The sequence below is a fragment of the Brienomyrus brachyistius genome, unplaced genomic scaffold (assembly GCF_023856365.1).
Source record: "Brienomyrus brachyistius isolate T26 unplaced genomic scaffold, BBRACH_0.4 scaffold40, whole genome shotgun sequence".
Classification (NCBI taxonomy): domain Eukaryota; kingdom Metazoa; phylum Chordata; class Actinopteri; order Osteoglossiformes; family Mormyridae; genus Brienomyrus; species Brienomyrus brachyistius.
In genome coordinates, this window is record NW_026042315.1 from 2,895,574 (window position 1) to 2,911,605 (window position 16,032).

Below are 16,032 nucleotides of genomic sequence, written 5' to 3' on the forward strand. Positions count from 1 at the left end.
TTATGGAATTTTACCTTAGACTTGGCCAGCAGCCATGTGGATAGATTTCAGAACTACAGACGGTCTGTGGGTTGGGGGGGACAGGCAGGTTGGCCGGTGGGGGCACGCGGAATGCTCCTGGGGGTGTGGTGGGTGTGCTTATATGATTTACAGGCGCCGAGGCTAACAAAGGCACTAAACTGCACAAACAGCCTCCTGTACGAAGTTTTACATGAAAAGGGGCCATGGGCTTGTTGGCGCCATGTTTCTTAGCAGACTGACTAATACAGCCAACTGGACCCGTCTACCTCTTCAAAAACATCCATGCAGAGTTTCCTGCCTGTTTCTGACAGCTTTCACTGTTATTCTTTTGCTCCAGTCCTTTGCACTTTTCCAGGTTTTAGTATCTTGACCTTTACAATCTGGAGGATTGCTACCCTCCAACTAGCTGTTTTGGGTCAAAATGGCCCCATCTGTGTTAATTTGCATCATTAATTACAGCATAAATCAATACATTCCAGATGAATTTTAAGGTAATTTCAACAAAAGCCTGTAATATCATTTTCGACCACCATGTGACGCCACAAGCCATTGGAAAACCACTAAGCTGTCAATAAGAGATTTGGCAGAACTGGAAATATGATGTTAAATGTATCACAGTGCAATAGTTTTAAAAATAAATCAATGACTTTGCACGACTATTTTATGTGTTTTGTCAAATAAAAAACCTGAAGTATTTGATCTTGAACTGATACTGAGCAAAATATTACCTCTTACTTATATGAAGGTTCGCATTATCTATGATACTGGTGCCAAACCTGAGGATGATCTGAGGTGCTGCTCTGTAAGAGACATGGAGCGATACACCTGAAGAAGCAGCAGATCTCGTATTGCAGGAATTGGAAAGCAGTAGTACAGAAAGGGACAGTACTGAAGTAGGTGTGAGACCTCTGTTGAGGTTTCGGAAGTGGAATTTGCAGAGGAAGAGACTGATATTACTAAAGATGTGCAGATGTGCTGGTAGTCAAAAGCACTGGACGGACATGGTCCAGGCAGGATTACAGCACAGTACTCAATGAAAACCTCTCTGCGGCCAACCAGGCTCTGCATTCGGCAAGCCAAAGATATCCTGTCCAACTTTTTATTCCAAGATCAATGGAAAAATCAACATTAGCAACCTGGAGGTAAGAAGGAAATTTGTCAAGGACTAGAAAGAAATAACAGCAAGGGAGTTTAGGGCATATATGGGGCTTTTAATATTGGCTGAGGTTTTCAAATCCAATTAAGAATCAATCAAAAGTTTATGAAGTGCGAAAATGAGACCGGTGATTTTTCTAGCTACGATGCCCAAACAAAGCTTTTGTGACGTGTTGCTGGTTATCTGCTCTGACGATCGTCAGTCCAGAGCACTCAGGAAATCCAGCGACAAGATGGCGGCGATCTGCAAAGTATGAGAGCTCTGGGCAAACATCATTCCGCTGATGCATATCACCATTGTCACACCGTGTTCTGTTCATGGGTAACTAATATCTTCTTTATTACTGCTTCACATCAATCTACATTGTCACAACAGTTTATAGTTTTTAATTACCAAAAAAAATCATATTTTTCCGAACATGTTGCCAATACGTATGTAGTGAGTATCAATTTCATGTTCGTGTTCAATGAATCATAATGAATCATTTATTTTAGTTACTATATTTACTCACGATTTGTACCTGAGTAGTGACTGTGTTATTAAGTCAGTAATGAATAATATTGTAAAGTGCTATGAAAAATGTCTAACGTTTATATCTGATTCCTGTACTTGGCATCGGATAAGTATTCTCTCCGTCTGCTGTTGCAGTCTGCTGCCCATTTTGACAGCATATGCTCCGAAAACTGGGCAGATATGGAATTAAATTTTGGGCAGCCTGCGACTCCAAATTGAATTACTCCAGGAGAATCGAAGTGTATATCGGGAAGTCTTCGGGGGGGGGGGGGGGGGGGACCCTCCTAGGCCCCTTTCCAGATGAGGCTGAACTCTGCCGAATCACAGGACTAGAGGGTCTGGGAGGGCCAGCAGGGCAGGAGGACATGAGGGGTTGGCGGGCGATGAGAGAACCGCAGAACAGTAGAGCAGCAAGGAGACAACAGGAGAGGAACATGAAGATGACAAGGGACATACAGGGCAAGAACAGAGACTGGCAAACCCTCTCTGGGAGACAGACATTCTGCCTGCCGCTTTCTTGGGCTCCTGTTGATACTGGTGACCAGAAAGTGGGACCAGAGTAACCAGAGTCTGGGATGAAGGAGGGACCCACGTATCAGGACCCAGGGCACTCTAGCAGGACATCCTCTGGATCCATCTTCTCTGGGCTGGTGGCAGCCTGCAGGCATGTGCCGGTGGGACATCAGGATAGAAAGTGGGCACCAGCAGGCCGTCAGGAGATGAGGTGGGCACCGGCTGGACGTCTGGGGACATTGACGTGGGTGCTGGCCAGGCATCAGGGGACAGAGAGGTGGACGCTGGCCGGACATTATGGAGCAGTGTGGCAGGTGTCGGCTGGTTACCAGGGAACCGTGTCAGATTCTATGAGAAGCCTAGAGGCAACCAAGGCCTCATCTGTGTTGGACACTGTGGGTGCGGCCTGAGCGGCCCTCTGGGCCGGGAGCCTTAAGTGCGGATGTAACGACTGCAATGGCTGGCTCTCCTGGGCCAGATACTGTAGATGCAGTGTCTTTCAATCACGAGTGCGCTTCCCTAACCATTACGTCACCACTGCTCACTACTATGTGTACTATTAAAAGAGGCAGTAGGGTCTTGTCCAGCCAGCTGACAAAACGTTTCCACATTTAATTGGAACGAAGGACAGTAGGAAACATCTGTATTGTGTGCAGACTTCCAATAAAACCAAAGCAAAGTCCGACCTCTACTGTGGTCCAGCACTCTGACAACCATAGAACTAGGAGTGAAGCCTGTTCTTCTGTGCTGGAGAGCTTTGGGGAGCATGTTTTGGTGAACAGGGGGATCACAGTAAATCCCAGAGAAGCATCATGTTGTCAGACTTCAAGTGACAATGAGGACGCAGGTTGCCCTACGGCAAACGACATGGAGACGGCGGGCTCCTTTTCTCCAGAGCACCCCACCTCTGCGGGGTTCAGCACACTCACTCCATTCCAGAGGGCCCTGAGGATCTCCGCTATAGCTGTCACACCCTCCACTTGGGAGTCCGGGGAGAGGGCGGCTATGCCATCCGTCAGAGATGGGCCATTCTCTCTGGGCAAAGATGTACTGCGGCCTGAACCAGCGACATTAGGTATGCTGGACACAAGCAGCAGTGATCGGCAGTAGGGACCTGGGGAACCTACTGGGGCTTGTCGAGTTCCGTCAGTCTGTTGGGTGCCAGGATGAACGACTCTGGGAGCAGGTGTTGTCAGACAATAAACTGGGATTTACTGGGATCAAGATGGGAGGCTAGGGAACAAGCAACATGGAGGGCACCACATCAATGGCGAACACAGGGCCAGGAAGCACTTATACAGGAATAACAAGGGAACAGACTGGAAGTAGCTGGGAGTGTTTAACATGAGGGATGGAACGAGACACGAGACCAATGAGCAGCAGGCATGGCTTATTAGAGCCACGTCAGGGAGGTGGCAGGACATGACGTTTGGGGCTATGGTTAGGTTTAGGATTAGGGTTAGGTTCAGAGTAAAGTGTTTGTGGCAGAGAGCGGTCAGTAGTACAAGGACACGACTACACCACCTGGGGAATTTCACCACAGGAAAAATTACTCTAAATTAAGAGCACACAAGTTCATTTACCGAATGGAGCTGGAGACGTGTTTGTACTATTAACAGGTTGTTGAAAATATAAAACAAAGAAACAAGACAAGCGCTTTAGCATCAACAACCTTAAAAAATAAACTAGCAACCAGCCTTTGGCCACCGGCTGACTAAACCCAAGCAAGAGACAGGTGTCCGGGGAAGTTGATCAAAAGGGGGAATAGAGTCCCCTAAACTAACACACACACACACAGACACACACACACAGACACACACACACACACACACACACGCACACACACACACGCACACACACACCTGTGCTCCACCACACTGATCCCCACACAAATATACTGCACAAGGTGAAAGTGTGAACACCACCACCCCAGACCAATCAAATCTTAGTCAGCCAGATCAATCGAGGCAGCCACTGCTCAGCCTCCCAGAAAATACCACAATCTAACCAAGAATCTGAGTGTTGAAAACTATGAAGAGTGCAAACAATGAGTAACAGAATACAGGCTGTCCCTCTGTATCAGTCCCAAACAGAAAGAAAGGGCGGCCTAAAGTCTGTTAAGTCGCAGAACTAGGGAGTGAAACAGCTCCAAATGCAGGAAAAGGTGCGACGATCCTTAGCGCGTTCCAAGGCTCCCAGCACATCGCCGATGTCCCACCGAGGATCAGGAGCTTCAAGCAGCAGTTGTTGGGCGACATCGGACCGGCTGAGGACAAGACAAGACAGACGGAAAAGAAAAACTGACGTAGGAAACACAGCAGCCACAGTGCAGGTTCAAACTATTATTGTCTGACAAACCTGCTGGAAGAGGCATAAACTGAAGCTGACGAGCAACTGAAACTGTAATCCTGGCAACAACCGTAACTACAATTAAAACACATCAAGTAAAGCAACTGACAAGTAGCTATAGGCCTAGTCACCAGAATAACTTGCAACCACTGGAGCTGCAACACAGACACCAGAGAAACACTGCAATATAAAATATTACCATTAGCCATTTAAATCAAGCAGAGGATTAACGCTAATTAAAACAGCCAAACCTCCCACCAAGACACAGAATAAGTGTGAACCTCAGCCAGCATGCCAGCGTACCACGGCAGACCACTGCGGTGCGGAAGGGGAGTTACCGGACCGGGAAACGCCAATGACGCCTCCACACACTAGGGGTCCCCACACACACTTACCGGAAATAATCAACAAGTCCTACCCGCAAAATTCTACACTACTACAGTTGGATGGCCCTGGGATTTTTATCCAGAACCCCAAGGCTCAATGGAAGTACCGCGAGATTCTTAAACCCTTACCTGAGGGAGGAGGCTTCCAGCATAAGGAGAGGTTCACCAGAATCCCCGGGCTGGATGGAGATCGTTCATCCTTTACCTGGGGAATGAGGCTCCCAACTCGTGGTGACTTACCCAAGCCCTGGTGCTGGATCATCATTCAATGCTTACATGGGGAAAGAGAGACCTTACCCTTGGCCTCCAAGCCTGGAAGTACCCTGAGCTCTAGACCCAAGCTTAACCCTAACCCATAAGCATAGGTTCGCAGCATGAACGGTTCTCACCTGATACCAGAAAACCATACATGTTCTTAATCTGAAAATCAGTTCATCGTTTTCCCAGAAGGTGGCAGCACATCAACACTGCAAGCTTGGCACATCCCTTTGGATACAATGAGCTATCCTTATATTTTGAAATTTTTTAAAACTTATTTAAATCAGTAAAATAAATTGCATCCAAAAAGGATAGAATCATGACTACCCAATACCCCTTAGCACCATGTTAGTGTGAATGGAGTTTTCACTCCAGCCCTGAGGGATTCAGAGCAGACACAAAAGATTGTGAACCCATGTGTAATTTACAGTGAAAGGTGACTGAACACAACGCACAGCCTGTTATGACTCCACTGTTCACCATGGTTCAGCACCATCTATATTTCTATTATTTTTAAGGTATTTTACTTGTGGTTTTACACTTAACATGGTATCGACAGGCTTGCTCCAAAGAGATCTCATTGTATTTACACAGTGACAGTAACGCTGCCTTATCTTGCGAGAGGAAGTAGCATATGGGTGCGCTGCTAACATTAGCATTAGCAAACCTAGCTGCCTAGCAGTGTTGGTAGTAACTCATCAGTGTAATTCCACTACTTTTGTTTGCACCATGTATTTCAACATCGACGCGATGTTACTGTGATCACTATGCAACCTTTAGCCCACTGTTATTTTCCTTGATTATGTAATTATACAGGGCAGGTCAGGCAGAGGGAGCAGACACTGATGCAGCACATTGATGACCAACCACACGTCCAAACTGCTGGCGATCCTGGCCGGCGACCCCCCAGGCAGACACACGGTCGAATCCCACCCTTATTATAATTACTTTTATATGCAGTAATTGGTAATTAGCAATTTTCAGTAGCTTGCACAAGGCTGCTGACTAGCAACGTTATTCGTTGGCTGAATCCGAAATAGCTGTAGTGCTACGATGCTGGATTGTTACAGGGACAGTGATAAATGCAGACCCCTTTATTCTGATTGCGTTAAAAATCAAATGTTTTTACTCAGATTTCATCCATTTGGTGGTGTGCTCTCTATAATGTGCCATGTTTTTCTAAAAGAAGATTTTTTAAAAAAAGAATGGCAAAATAGAGCAGCGCATTGAATTGTAATGCCTGTATCTTGAAACGTAGCGTGTTGTCAGACTCTCCGATACACAGCTCTATGGTCCATACAGAGGAGATGAGGAACATGCAGTCTGCTAAGTCACGTGGTTACCTTTCGTTAGGTGGCTACGTTTACAAGCCTTAACGCAATTAAGATGTTTTCATGTAAACAGATTAATCGGGGAGCTCATTTATAAAGGCTTCGTGTGACTGAAAAAGACGAGAAGCATTCATACATACATTTATAGGAAGATTTTGGGATTTACAAAGAAAAACGTTTTGTGAAAAAGACAAATCTTGTGAACGAGGTTGAGAGATGCTGTTTCGATAGAATCCTGTAGAGGGCACTGTGTATGCTAAATCGAAGGCTCCAGGAATGTATTCGGCATTTATAATCATAAACAATAATAATTGAAATATTTGTGGGCACATGGCAATTGGCTCTGAGATTAAAGTTATTTAAAATGAATTTGTTTAAATTTGTGGGCCGGCATGGTGGTGCAGCGGTTAGCACTGTTGCCTCACACCTCTGGGACCCAGGTTCGAGTCTCCGCCTGGGTTACGTGTGTGTGGAGTTTGCATGTTCTCCCCATGTCGTCGTGGGGTTTCCTCTGGGTACGCCGGTTTCCCCCCACAGTCCAAAAACATGCTGAGGCTAATTGGAGTTGCTAAAGAATTGTCTGTAGGTGTGAATGGTGTGTGAGTGTGCCCTGCGATGGGCTGGCCCCCCCATCCTGGGTTGTTCCCTGCCTTGTGCCCATTGCTTCCGGGATAGGCTCCGGACCCCCCGCGACCCAGTAGGATTAGCGGTTTGGAAAATGGATGGATGGATGTATGATAGAATGATTAAGCTGTAGCACATTTCAAATAATATTTCATTTGTAACACATTTGTTCTCCAAACTTCTGCATTTTTAACCTTTGGCCACAAGATCATCTTCTTCCTGCCAGTATCTTTTCTTTTCCTTTGATCCTCGGTTGTTGGAATCTGCTCTGCTGCTTGGAAGTTCCCTGGGGAGTTAGTGTTGGGGGGTTCTGGTGGAATGTGACCATCGGCAGCCATGGGCTGGATAGCGCTGTGGTGCTCAGCCTGGCTCTGTGCCCTTCTAGGGGCTCTGTGTCCTTTGTTAGCACAAACATTTTGCACACCTGACATTACCATGCATACAGTATTTCTCGTATTTTACAAAATACAAAAACACTGATCAAAGTCTGTAGAAAAAAACATTTTATTTCATGAACTAAGTCAAATATGAATGATAAAACACAATTAAAATACTTTTTTTGAATACATGCCTCAGAAATTGCACATCCCTGATTGTGCGTTACCTTCATGCTGCCTTGAAATTTTTGATTTCTTCACTGTAGCCCTATGTTATACATCCATCCATCCATCCATCCATTTTCCAAACCGCTTATCCTATTGGGTCGCGGGGGGTCCGGAGCCTATCCCGGAAGCAATGGGCACGAGGCAGGGAACAACCCAGGATGGGGGGCCAGCCCATCGCAGGGCACACTCACACACCAGTCACTCACACATGCACACCTATGGGCAATCCATCCATCCATCCATCCATTTTCCAAACCGCTTATCCTATTGGGTCGCGGGGGGTCCGGAGCCTATCCCGGAATCAATGGGCACGAGGCAGGGAACAACCCAGGATGGGGGGCCAGCCCATCGCAGGGCACACTCACACACCATTCACTCACACAGGCACACCTATGGGCAATTCAGCAACTCCAATTAGCCTCAGCATGTTTTTGGACTGTGGGGGGAAACCGGAGTACCCGGAGGAAACCCCACGACAACATGGGGAGAACATGCAAACTCCACACACACGTAACCCAGGCGGAGACTCGAACCTGGGTCCCAGAGGTGTGAGGCAACAGTGCTAACCACTGCACCACCATGCCGCCCCCCTATGTTATACAATCTAATCTTAACTTTATGTTAACTGATCCTATTTTTATTTCTTAAATATTCCCTCCACCACCCCCCCTCTAAGGAGGACTGCTTTATTTACAATTAATCTAATCCTATGTTATACAATCTTATCTTTACCTTATGTTAACTGATCCTATTTTTATTTCTTAAATATTCCCTCCACCACCCCCCCTCTAAGGAGGACTGCTTTATTTACAATTAATCTAATCCTATGTTATACAATCTTATCTTAACCTTATCTTAATTAATCCTATTTTTATTTCTTAAATATTCCCTCCACCACCCCCCCTCTAAGGAGGACTGCTTTATTTATAATTAATCTAATCCTATGTTATACAATCTTATCTTAACCTTCTGAATTAATCCTATTTTTATTTCTTAAATATTCCCTCCACCACCCCCCCTCTGAGGAGGACTGCTTTATTTACAATTAATCTAATCCTATGTTATACAATCTTATCTTAACCTTATGTTAATTAATCCTATTTTTATTTCTTAAATATTCCCTCCACCACCCCCCCTCTAAGGAGGACTGCTTTATTTACAATTAATCTAATCCTATGTTATACAATCTTATCTTAACCTTATCTTAATTAATCCTATTTTTATTTCTTAAATATTCCCTCCACCACCCCCCCTCTAAGGAGGACTGCTTTATTTATAATTAATCTAATCCTATGTTATACAATCTTAAGCTTACCGTAACCTATCCTATCTTAATTTTATTCTATGTTATCTTATCCTATCTTTCTTATCTTATGCTATGCAATCCTATCTTATTCTTATACTATGTTATCTCATATAATCTTATCCTAAACTTATGGTAATTTATCATGTCTTTGTAAAACATAAAATGGCATACAAGTTAAGACTATCTTAACTTGTCCTATCTTTATCTTATTCTATACAATCTTAACCTTATCCTATCTTAAGCTTATCCTATAGTACCTTATGCTATAGAACTACATGGTAACATATCCTAATTTTATCTTATCCTAAGTACGTATGACAAGTCTCGTGTAATTATGTGCTGAATCTACAGGGAAATGTAGCTATGTGCATCTGACTGATAGCCCATCTCCACACCCATCTCCTGAGCCCTGGGCATGGTACTTAGCTGCTCCAGTGCATCAATAGGAAAGATGAACTCATCTTCATCAATCCTACGCCTCTTGGTTGAATGAGTACCCTCATTATCCTCATTCTTCCCCTGTTTCGCTAAGTTAATTTCATTTAAATGTCTGTTCCAAAACTCCTGACACCAGTACTCAGTAAAGCACTTGGCGTCATAGGTCATTTTAGAGTACTTTGTTACATAATAGTTATACAACCAATAGAATTTTTCCAGGTGAGATGAGGCGGCTACAGCCTGTGCTGGAGCCTGAAGCAGAGGGGTCAGATGAACCATGCCTGGAGCTGAAAATGGATGTGGAGCTGGGCTTACAGGTGTGACTAAGTGTGGGGATAAAACAGAGGAGCCCATAAAAAGAAATGGGGATGAAACAAAAGGGGAGGGGACTGAAGACGGAAATAAAAATGAAGAGGAGGAGAAGGTTGGTGAGCTGGGCTTAGGCTCTAACCCCTTCTGTTGGTCATACCTCCTTCTTCGCCCTGACCGGCCTCCCGCCGTTTTTCTACGGCGGCCTGTGCCCTGCTGACCCCTGCTGGTTGCCACCGGGATGGCAGCAGATCCAGGAGAGGCAGACGTGGTCAGGGAGCTGGCTGCCGGCGGCCTGGTGCGGCACTTCTTCCGACGGCCAGCATCACTGGAACTGGTTTGTCCTTTGGGATTATAAAGACAGGGGACAGCATATTTAATTTAAATGAAACATTATGTCACTGTACAACAACACTACATCACAACCATCACAGATATCACACTTGGCAGTCGGTATTGCACACTAAGAAAAATTCCCCCGTCTTTATTGGATACAGGAAACACACGCTTGGGAAACTTATGCGCTGGTCTTGACTTGGGCCGTCTGCGTTTCAGCAGGGGAACCTGACCTATACAAACAAGCCAGTTTGTGCACAGATTCCCTGATACGCAGAACAACAGCGAAAAACAACACTGGAAAGGTTCATGTGCATCAAATATAGCAGCCCACTCAATCCAAATGCTGGCATCAACAACTGGCTATTAAGTCAAATCCTTTACATATCTTACACTTTCCATAAGTTGCATTATTTATTCACTCTCAAGGTACCAAACTAAGATTTATGCTTTTTCTGATTACTACCGCGTTTCCCCGCAAATAAGCCCTAACATGATTTTTCAAGAAGCTCGTAATATAAGCCCTAGTTATTGTCCCATGGATTGTACGGTAACTAGAATGAGATGCGGTTATACTACGAGAAGGCTACATGGACAAGAGGCGCTCATTTAAGGACAGAGTTATTGCTAAACATGAGAGATTGGGGACACTGGTTCTACAGGAAATTGAGTTGCGAGATATTCAGGACGGAATTTGGAACTTGGAGATTTACAATGATGTTCCAGAAGAACATGACATTACGACTATATTTGAATAAACATATGCAGTATACAGCAGAATTTTGTTCATGAATAAATTCACCGTCAAATTGTTTACATGGAAAGATACTGTTAGAAGATGACATAATGTCTGTGTTTGAATAAATGTGGATTTTTGTTCATGAATACCGGTAAATATACTGTAGCATGTTATACTATATGCGTCATTTGGAACAAAAATGAATATAAGACCCTGTCTTATTTTCGGGGAAACACCGTATATTAGGACATATTCAGCTGTTACTTTACCACTTCATGATGATTTTCTCTGATGTTTAAACACAGCACAGCCACAGATTTTACTGATTTCATTATATAATGCAGTAGACATGCAAAAAGACTCCCGTATATTAAAGCTAAAGGTGAACTACTTTATTATTTAGACATGTACTTCTAAAACAAGATAATAGAACAGAAGATTCAAGAAGACTAGTCAAGCATATTCTGACTTTAACTCTTTAAGTGCTGAGTTAGTCTGGGCATCATTTTGCCATCCTTACCTCGGCCAACTGGACCGGGGATGTATTCCGGGGCGATCCGCACACTGACTGCACCTTTCGGCAGCAGCCAGTCAATCCTCTGGAGATTCACGGTGGTTTTCACGATGGACATCTTTCGCGTCTTCTCTCTTGCTGATAAACTGCAAGTCTGAGCTGCTTTAAATGTTCAAATGAAAACTCTAAACGGAAAAGAATTGTTATGATTCGGTTGCTAAGCTACGGTGGCCGATTGGTGTCAGCGCGCTGCAAAGTCTTCAAACGCTTTAATCAAATGACAAAACATACGATCTACATTTACAAAAGCGCAGAAACGTAGAAGTACCACAAAATTTTAAGCGCTGAAAATCCGCTCACAACACAGTTGTGAAGTTTCTGGGTGACAAAGAAACAAGACGGACCAATTATGGTTTAATTGTATATCGAATGTTTACGAAATGTCGATATCTTATCAAAACAGGATATAGAATGAAACACTACATTATATCAATCAATCATTCGGTCGCCATTAAAGACATAGAATAATATTCCTTCCTTGTTATAAGTAACACGAGAGCTGCAGTCTTGAAGTTGCACAGACTCCCAGAATTCATAGCGATAATTACGCGACCCATTCAATTAGTGGGTTTTTTGATAATTGGGAATGAGGAGGAGCCATTGGGTGCGTTCGACTTGGCTTAGGTCTGACTGCAGCTGACGTGAGGGGGAGTGCCATCTGCCGGCGGCTGCAGGAGTGGAATATAAACTGACAGCAGCCAAACTAGACAGCTTCTACTCCTCCTAGTGCGAGACCTGACTGAGATGGCCGCACTTCCAAAAGGGTGTAGATACATCTATACAAATATCACCTGCATGCACATTACCTCTTCTACAATAACCAACTCCTGATCCAAAGTGCTAGCAGTGAAAAGATAGCTGCCAGGAAAAAGATCAAATACATTTATTTCAAGGATTCAAAGTTTTTATTGTCATGCACAGAATACAATGCAATTCTTACTTGAATGCCTTCTTCACAGACTAGACGATTAAACACATAAAGCAGCACAACATTACAGTAACTAACAATAAATAAACGATTAACTTATGTGTACTATTAGAGCATTTATTGAAACTTTACTTCTTTACAGGCTTTTCGGGAGAAATAGCAGATAATGCATCGGAACTTCCAGAGATACAAACGTCATGCGTGTGACTAAAATTGTTCAGCCAATAAGGGCAAAGTTGTGTCACGGAGGCAGGTCCAGTTTGTGCAGCCGGCTGAGAGTTTTTTTTTATTATTTTTGTTATTGAAGCTTTAAATTACAACAGAAGTAATAGCTGACCAGTGACCATTAAGATTAACAAAATAAACAAGAACATTTACGAGACATTTACAAAATAAGCCAGGGGCACATAGTAGCGACATTTACAGTTACGCCGGCTGAAAGGTGCTGCACGATCTTTCTTGCTCTCTGCACGTGCTGCACGATCTGTCACGATCGTCTTGTAGGTTTTTGTACCATGTGACTTGGTGACGTTAGGTGACGTTTTGCAGGGCCGGCTTTATGTCGGACAAAAGAAATCTAACCATGATGCAGTAATTCTAGAGGCAGCAAAGCAGACTAACCAAAGATCTCATAGTAAACAAAGAAATGTGATACTGCAGTTAAGTTTCGGAACAAAGCTTTTACAATGTTAAAAAGTACTCACAACTTTCAGAATTTGATTGAGTACAAAAAGTTGCAGGCTAACGTAAGGAGGGTAGTTAAATGAGCAAAGAGGGAGTTTTGGAGGTCCTTCTGTAATTCAGTAGGACGGGAAACTGACATTAGTAAAGTCTGGGGAATGATAAAAAAGATGCATGAGATTAAAAGGGAGTATGGATATTCAGTTCTAAATGATAATAACATAATAACAGTTACAGATGGGGAAAAAGGCAAAATGTTAGTTTTGTGGTTTTTCATTCCCTGCTAAATCAGAAGTCAGAAGCCGCTGGTGTAGATCCAAATTCAGTCTTTATTGCAACAATGAAGTTACAACCAAGTCCGGACACGTAAAGTGTCTCCAGTACTGTTTTACACCAATTTTTATACAAGGTCTTATCATTTAACAATATCTCGTCACTTAAGCATCATCATTCCTTCAATCATTCACAATCATTGTTTTTTACATCAATCCACACCACTAGGTGATAAGTTTGTCCATCATTTCTTTTACTGTTTGGTCCCTCAGCCGAACATAATGGTGGTGCGACCATCTCCACTTGGTTTTTTAAAAATGCTCAGCCGTGAACTTTTGAGGAACTCGGGCGAAAACCTTCCTTGAGTAGCAAACCTTGGTAGCTTCAACCTGTTGCACATTGTCTAATTAGAGGGTTGATAATATATTTGTCCTTCAACATAATGATAAGGCATAACACTAATAAAGGTGGATATTCATGCATTCAGGGCTAACATAAAGTAGCTAACAGAACATTTGAGGCTAATACAAGGTGCAAATACATACTCAATTGATTACATTGTGTTGATTACATTATAATGATTACATTGTAATGATTACATCATGGGTATTTGGCATGCTTTTTAATAATACCGTAATGATTATATTCTACATTGTATAGTGCTAAATAATATCCCATATATTTCCCCCCTTTGGGATTCTAAAGAGTCCCACACACAATTCTGTCCATCCAGCCTAGGAGGGAGGGCTAAAACCCTAAGATCTAGGGAAATTCCACTCCCAGCCCGCCACAGGCGCGGCCCCCCTTTGGGGTCCATGGCTGACATGGCTCACAAACTATCAACACTCAGAATCAACCAACAGCAATGAACTCCCCAGGATACATTGCATATATTATCAGGAATACATAATCTACCAGGAGTACATCACCTACCACAAGCTCATTACATAAACATATACGGCTAATGCAAAGATAACTGAAAGGTTAACTGATAACACTGTAGATTACTATAACAGGCACTCTGTCATGAGCAGGAAAGTCCCAGGTGTCGTGGGCGGCAGGCAGGCTGCAGCGTTTCCAACATGGAGTATTCACAGGCGGTACGGCCGAACTTCAGCTATGGGCAGGAGCGTATCCAAGGTGTCTATGTCGCCATCCGTTTCCGTGTTGGTCCAGGAGGTTGCCGCTCCAAACGGTCCTCCCACCACTCTAAACATTGCAGCTATAGTCGCCTGCTGAGACAGCGCTCTTCCCACTAGGGAGCGAACAAGAGGAACTACACAACAAAAGATTAGTAGCAAAGCAAGAATGAACACAGCACGCACACAGAGTGCTTTCATAAGGGCTTACTGCCAACTACCCCACATATTATAGCACCAGTCAAACAACTCGTCATGTTGCCCCGAATTTCTCGCCATCTCATCCTGTAACCCCTGCAACTTTCTCATACCCTCAGTAAATGAAACATCCAGGGCTGTATTATTGGGAATAAATGTACAGCACTGATCCCCGAACAGCACACACACTCCCCCTTTTTCAGCCAGGAGCCAATCCAGGGCCATCCTGTTCTGTCATGCCATCAGACTGGTGGCCTGAAGCTGCTCCCCCAGAGATGCGAGTGCCTCCTGAGTATAGTTGGTAAACCTCTGCTGATTATAGTACAAATAATTTATCCATTCCACATTTTTGTTAACAGTAGGCCAAATTAATATTGATTCAAACCCTGCAGCTATCTCACTTCTCACCTTATATTTCTCTGGAATGCCCCTCGGCTGGCATATGGCATCTATATACACACTGGGATCATCTTCGCAGCTCGTAACAAACCTGTGGGACCTAGAGGGCTGTTTGTCAGAGTAAATATCCACCTGGCTAGCTAACATCCCCCTAGTGCAGAGGCCTCCACAATTATTGGGGAGAGGAGGCCTCAATCCTCCCTCCTGACCACACAGCCACCACGTATCTGCCAGAGGTACGCTCTGGTTCTCTAATGCATCCAGCGGAATGCTCCATACTTCTCCATTCTGCATTTGGTCGCCTTTCACATCCCAAACAGTTCCACAGTTACCCCCGGAGATGCCTACCTCCTCTGTCCCATTATTCTTAAAACACTCACAAGGAAGTCCCTTGAAAAAACTCAATTTCTGCCCCATAATATATCGCTGTCCCCCTTCCCAAGGCCTAAACTGTCCACCCTATAAGCATATTTAATATTTCCCTGGTATATCAGGCACCAATATGGACAGTACTGCATGCGCACTTTCGGACTAGATTTAAGTTTGCATACTTTATCAGGGGAATCAAACCATCCTGACACAGACCCTTCCAGACTCTTCTAACTCTCTACATTCCCCAGTCTCCACACTGGTTATTAGTGTACGGGAACGGGACTCCCTGAGCTGGAGGCTCTGCACTCGCACACACCACACAATCCTCCTCCCTAATGAAGCAGCGGTGTATCAGCCCTTTTATACCACCAATTTCCACTCTTATGTTTTGGTAACCCATCCTGGTTTACGTCATCTTGGGTATATCCTACAGTTTGCTCACTCTTCTCACTTCCATAGCTCCCACCTACATCTCTCCGCTTTCGCTCATTGTCACCTGAGAGGTTATTCAGCATCAGTGGACCAGGTCGAGTCAGTGAAGTCAGTTGTCCTGAACTCTCCTGTCTTGTGGTCCTGCTGCACAC

The 16,032-nt window shown here is 44.1% G+C and overlaps 1 protein-coding gene across 4 annotated transcripts; it reads right to left on the bottom strand.

The window, feature by feature from the left end:
* Positions 1 to 2,018: 2,018 nt before the first annotated feature.
* LOC125722584 (uncharacterized) lies at positions 2,019 to 11,562 on the bottom strand. Of its 4 annotated transcripts, none has more exons than XM_048998765.1 (3): positions 11,405 to 11,562; positions 9,970 to 10,153; positions 2,019 to 4,469 (listed from the first exon to the last, which is right to left on the bottom strand). In XM_048998765.1, exons 1-3 carry the CDS (start codon positions 11,514 to 11,516, stop codon positions 4,334 to 4,336), a joined length of 432 nt encoding a protein of 143 aa, XP_048854722.1. In that variant the 5' UTR covers positions 11,517 to 11,562; the 3' UTR covers positions 2,019 to 4,333. The 4 variants fall into 4 exon arrangements, 2 of the variants coding, with proteins under 2 accessions (XP_048854722.1, XP_048854721.1); XR_007386470.1 differs by lacking the exon at positions 2,019 to 4,469 and adding an exon at positions 8,472 to 9,251 and having other exon boundaries at positions 9,289 to 10,153; XR_007386469.1 differs by lacking the exon at positions 2,019 to 4,469 and adding an exon at positions 8,472 to 8,837 and having other exon boundaries at positions 8,955 to 10,153.
* Positions 11,563 to 16,032: the final 4,470 nt, after the last annotated feature.

What these genes read in the sequence shown, in the direction of transcription:
- LOC125722584 (XM_048998764.1), bottom strand. Translation starts at nt 11,516, where the DNA reads ATGTCCATCGTGAAAACCACCGTGAATCTCCAGAGGATTGACTGGCTG. An exon ending in CCCCGGTCCAGTTGGCCGAG is followed by an intron (nt 10,154 to 11,404) that starts GTAAGGATGGCA and finishes ATAATCCCAAAG; the next exon opens with GACAAACCAGTTCCAGTGAT.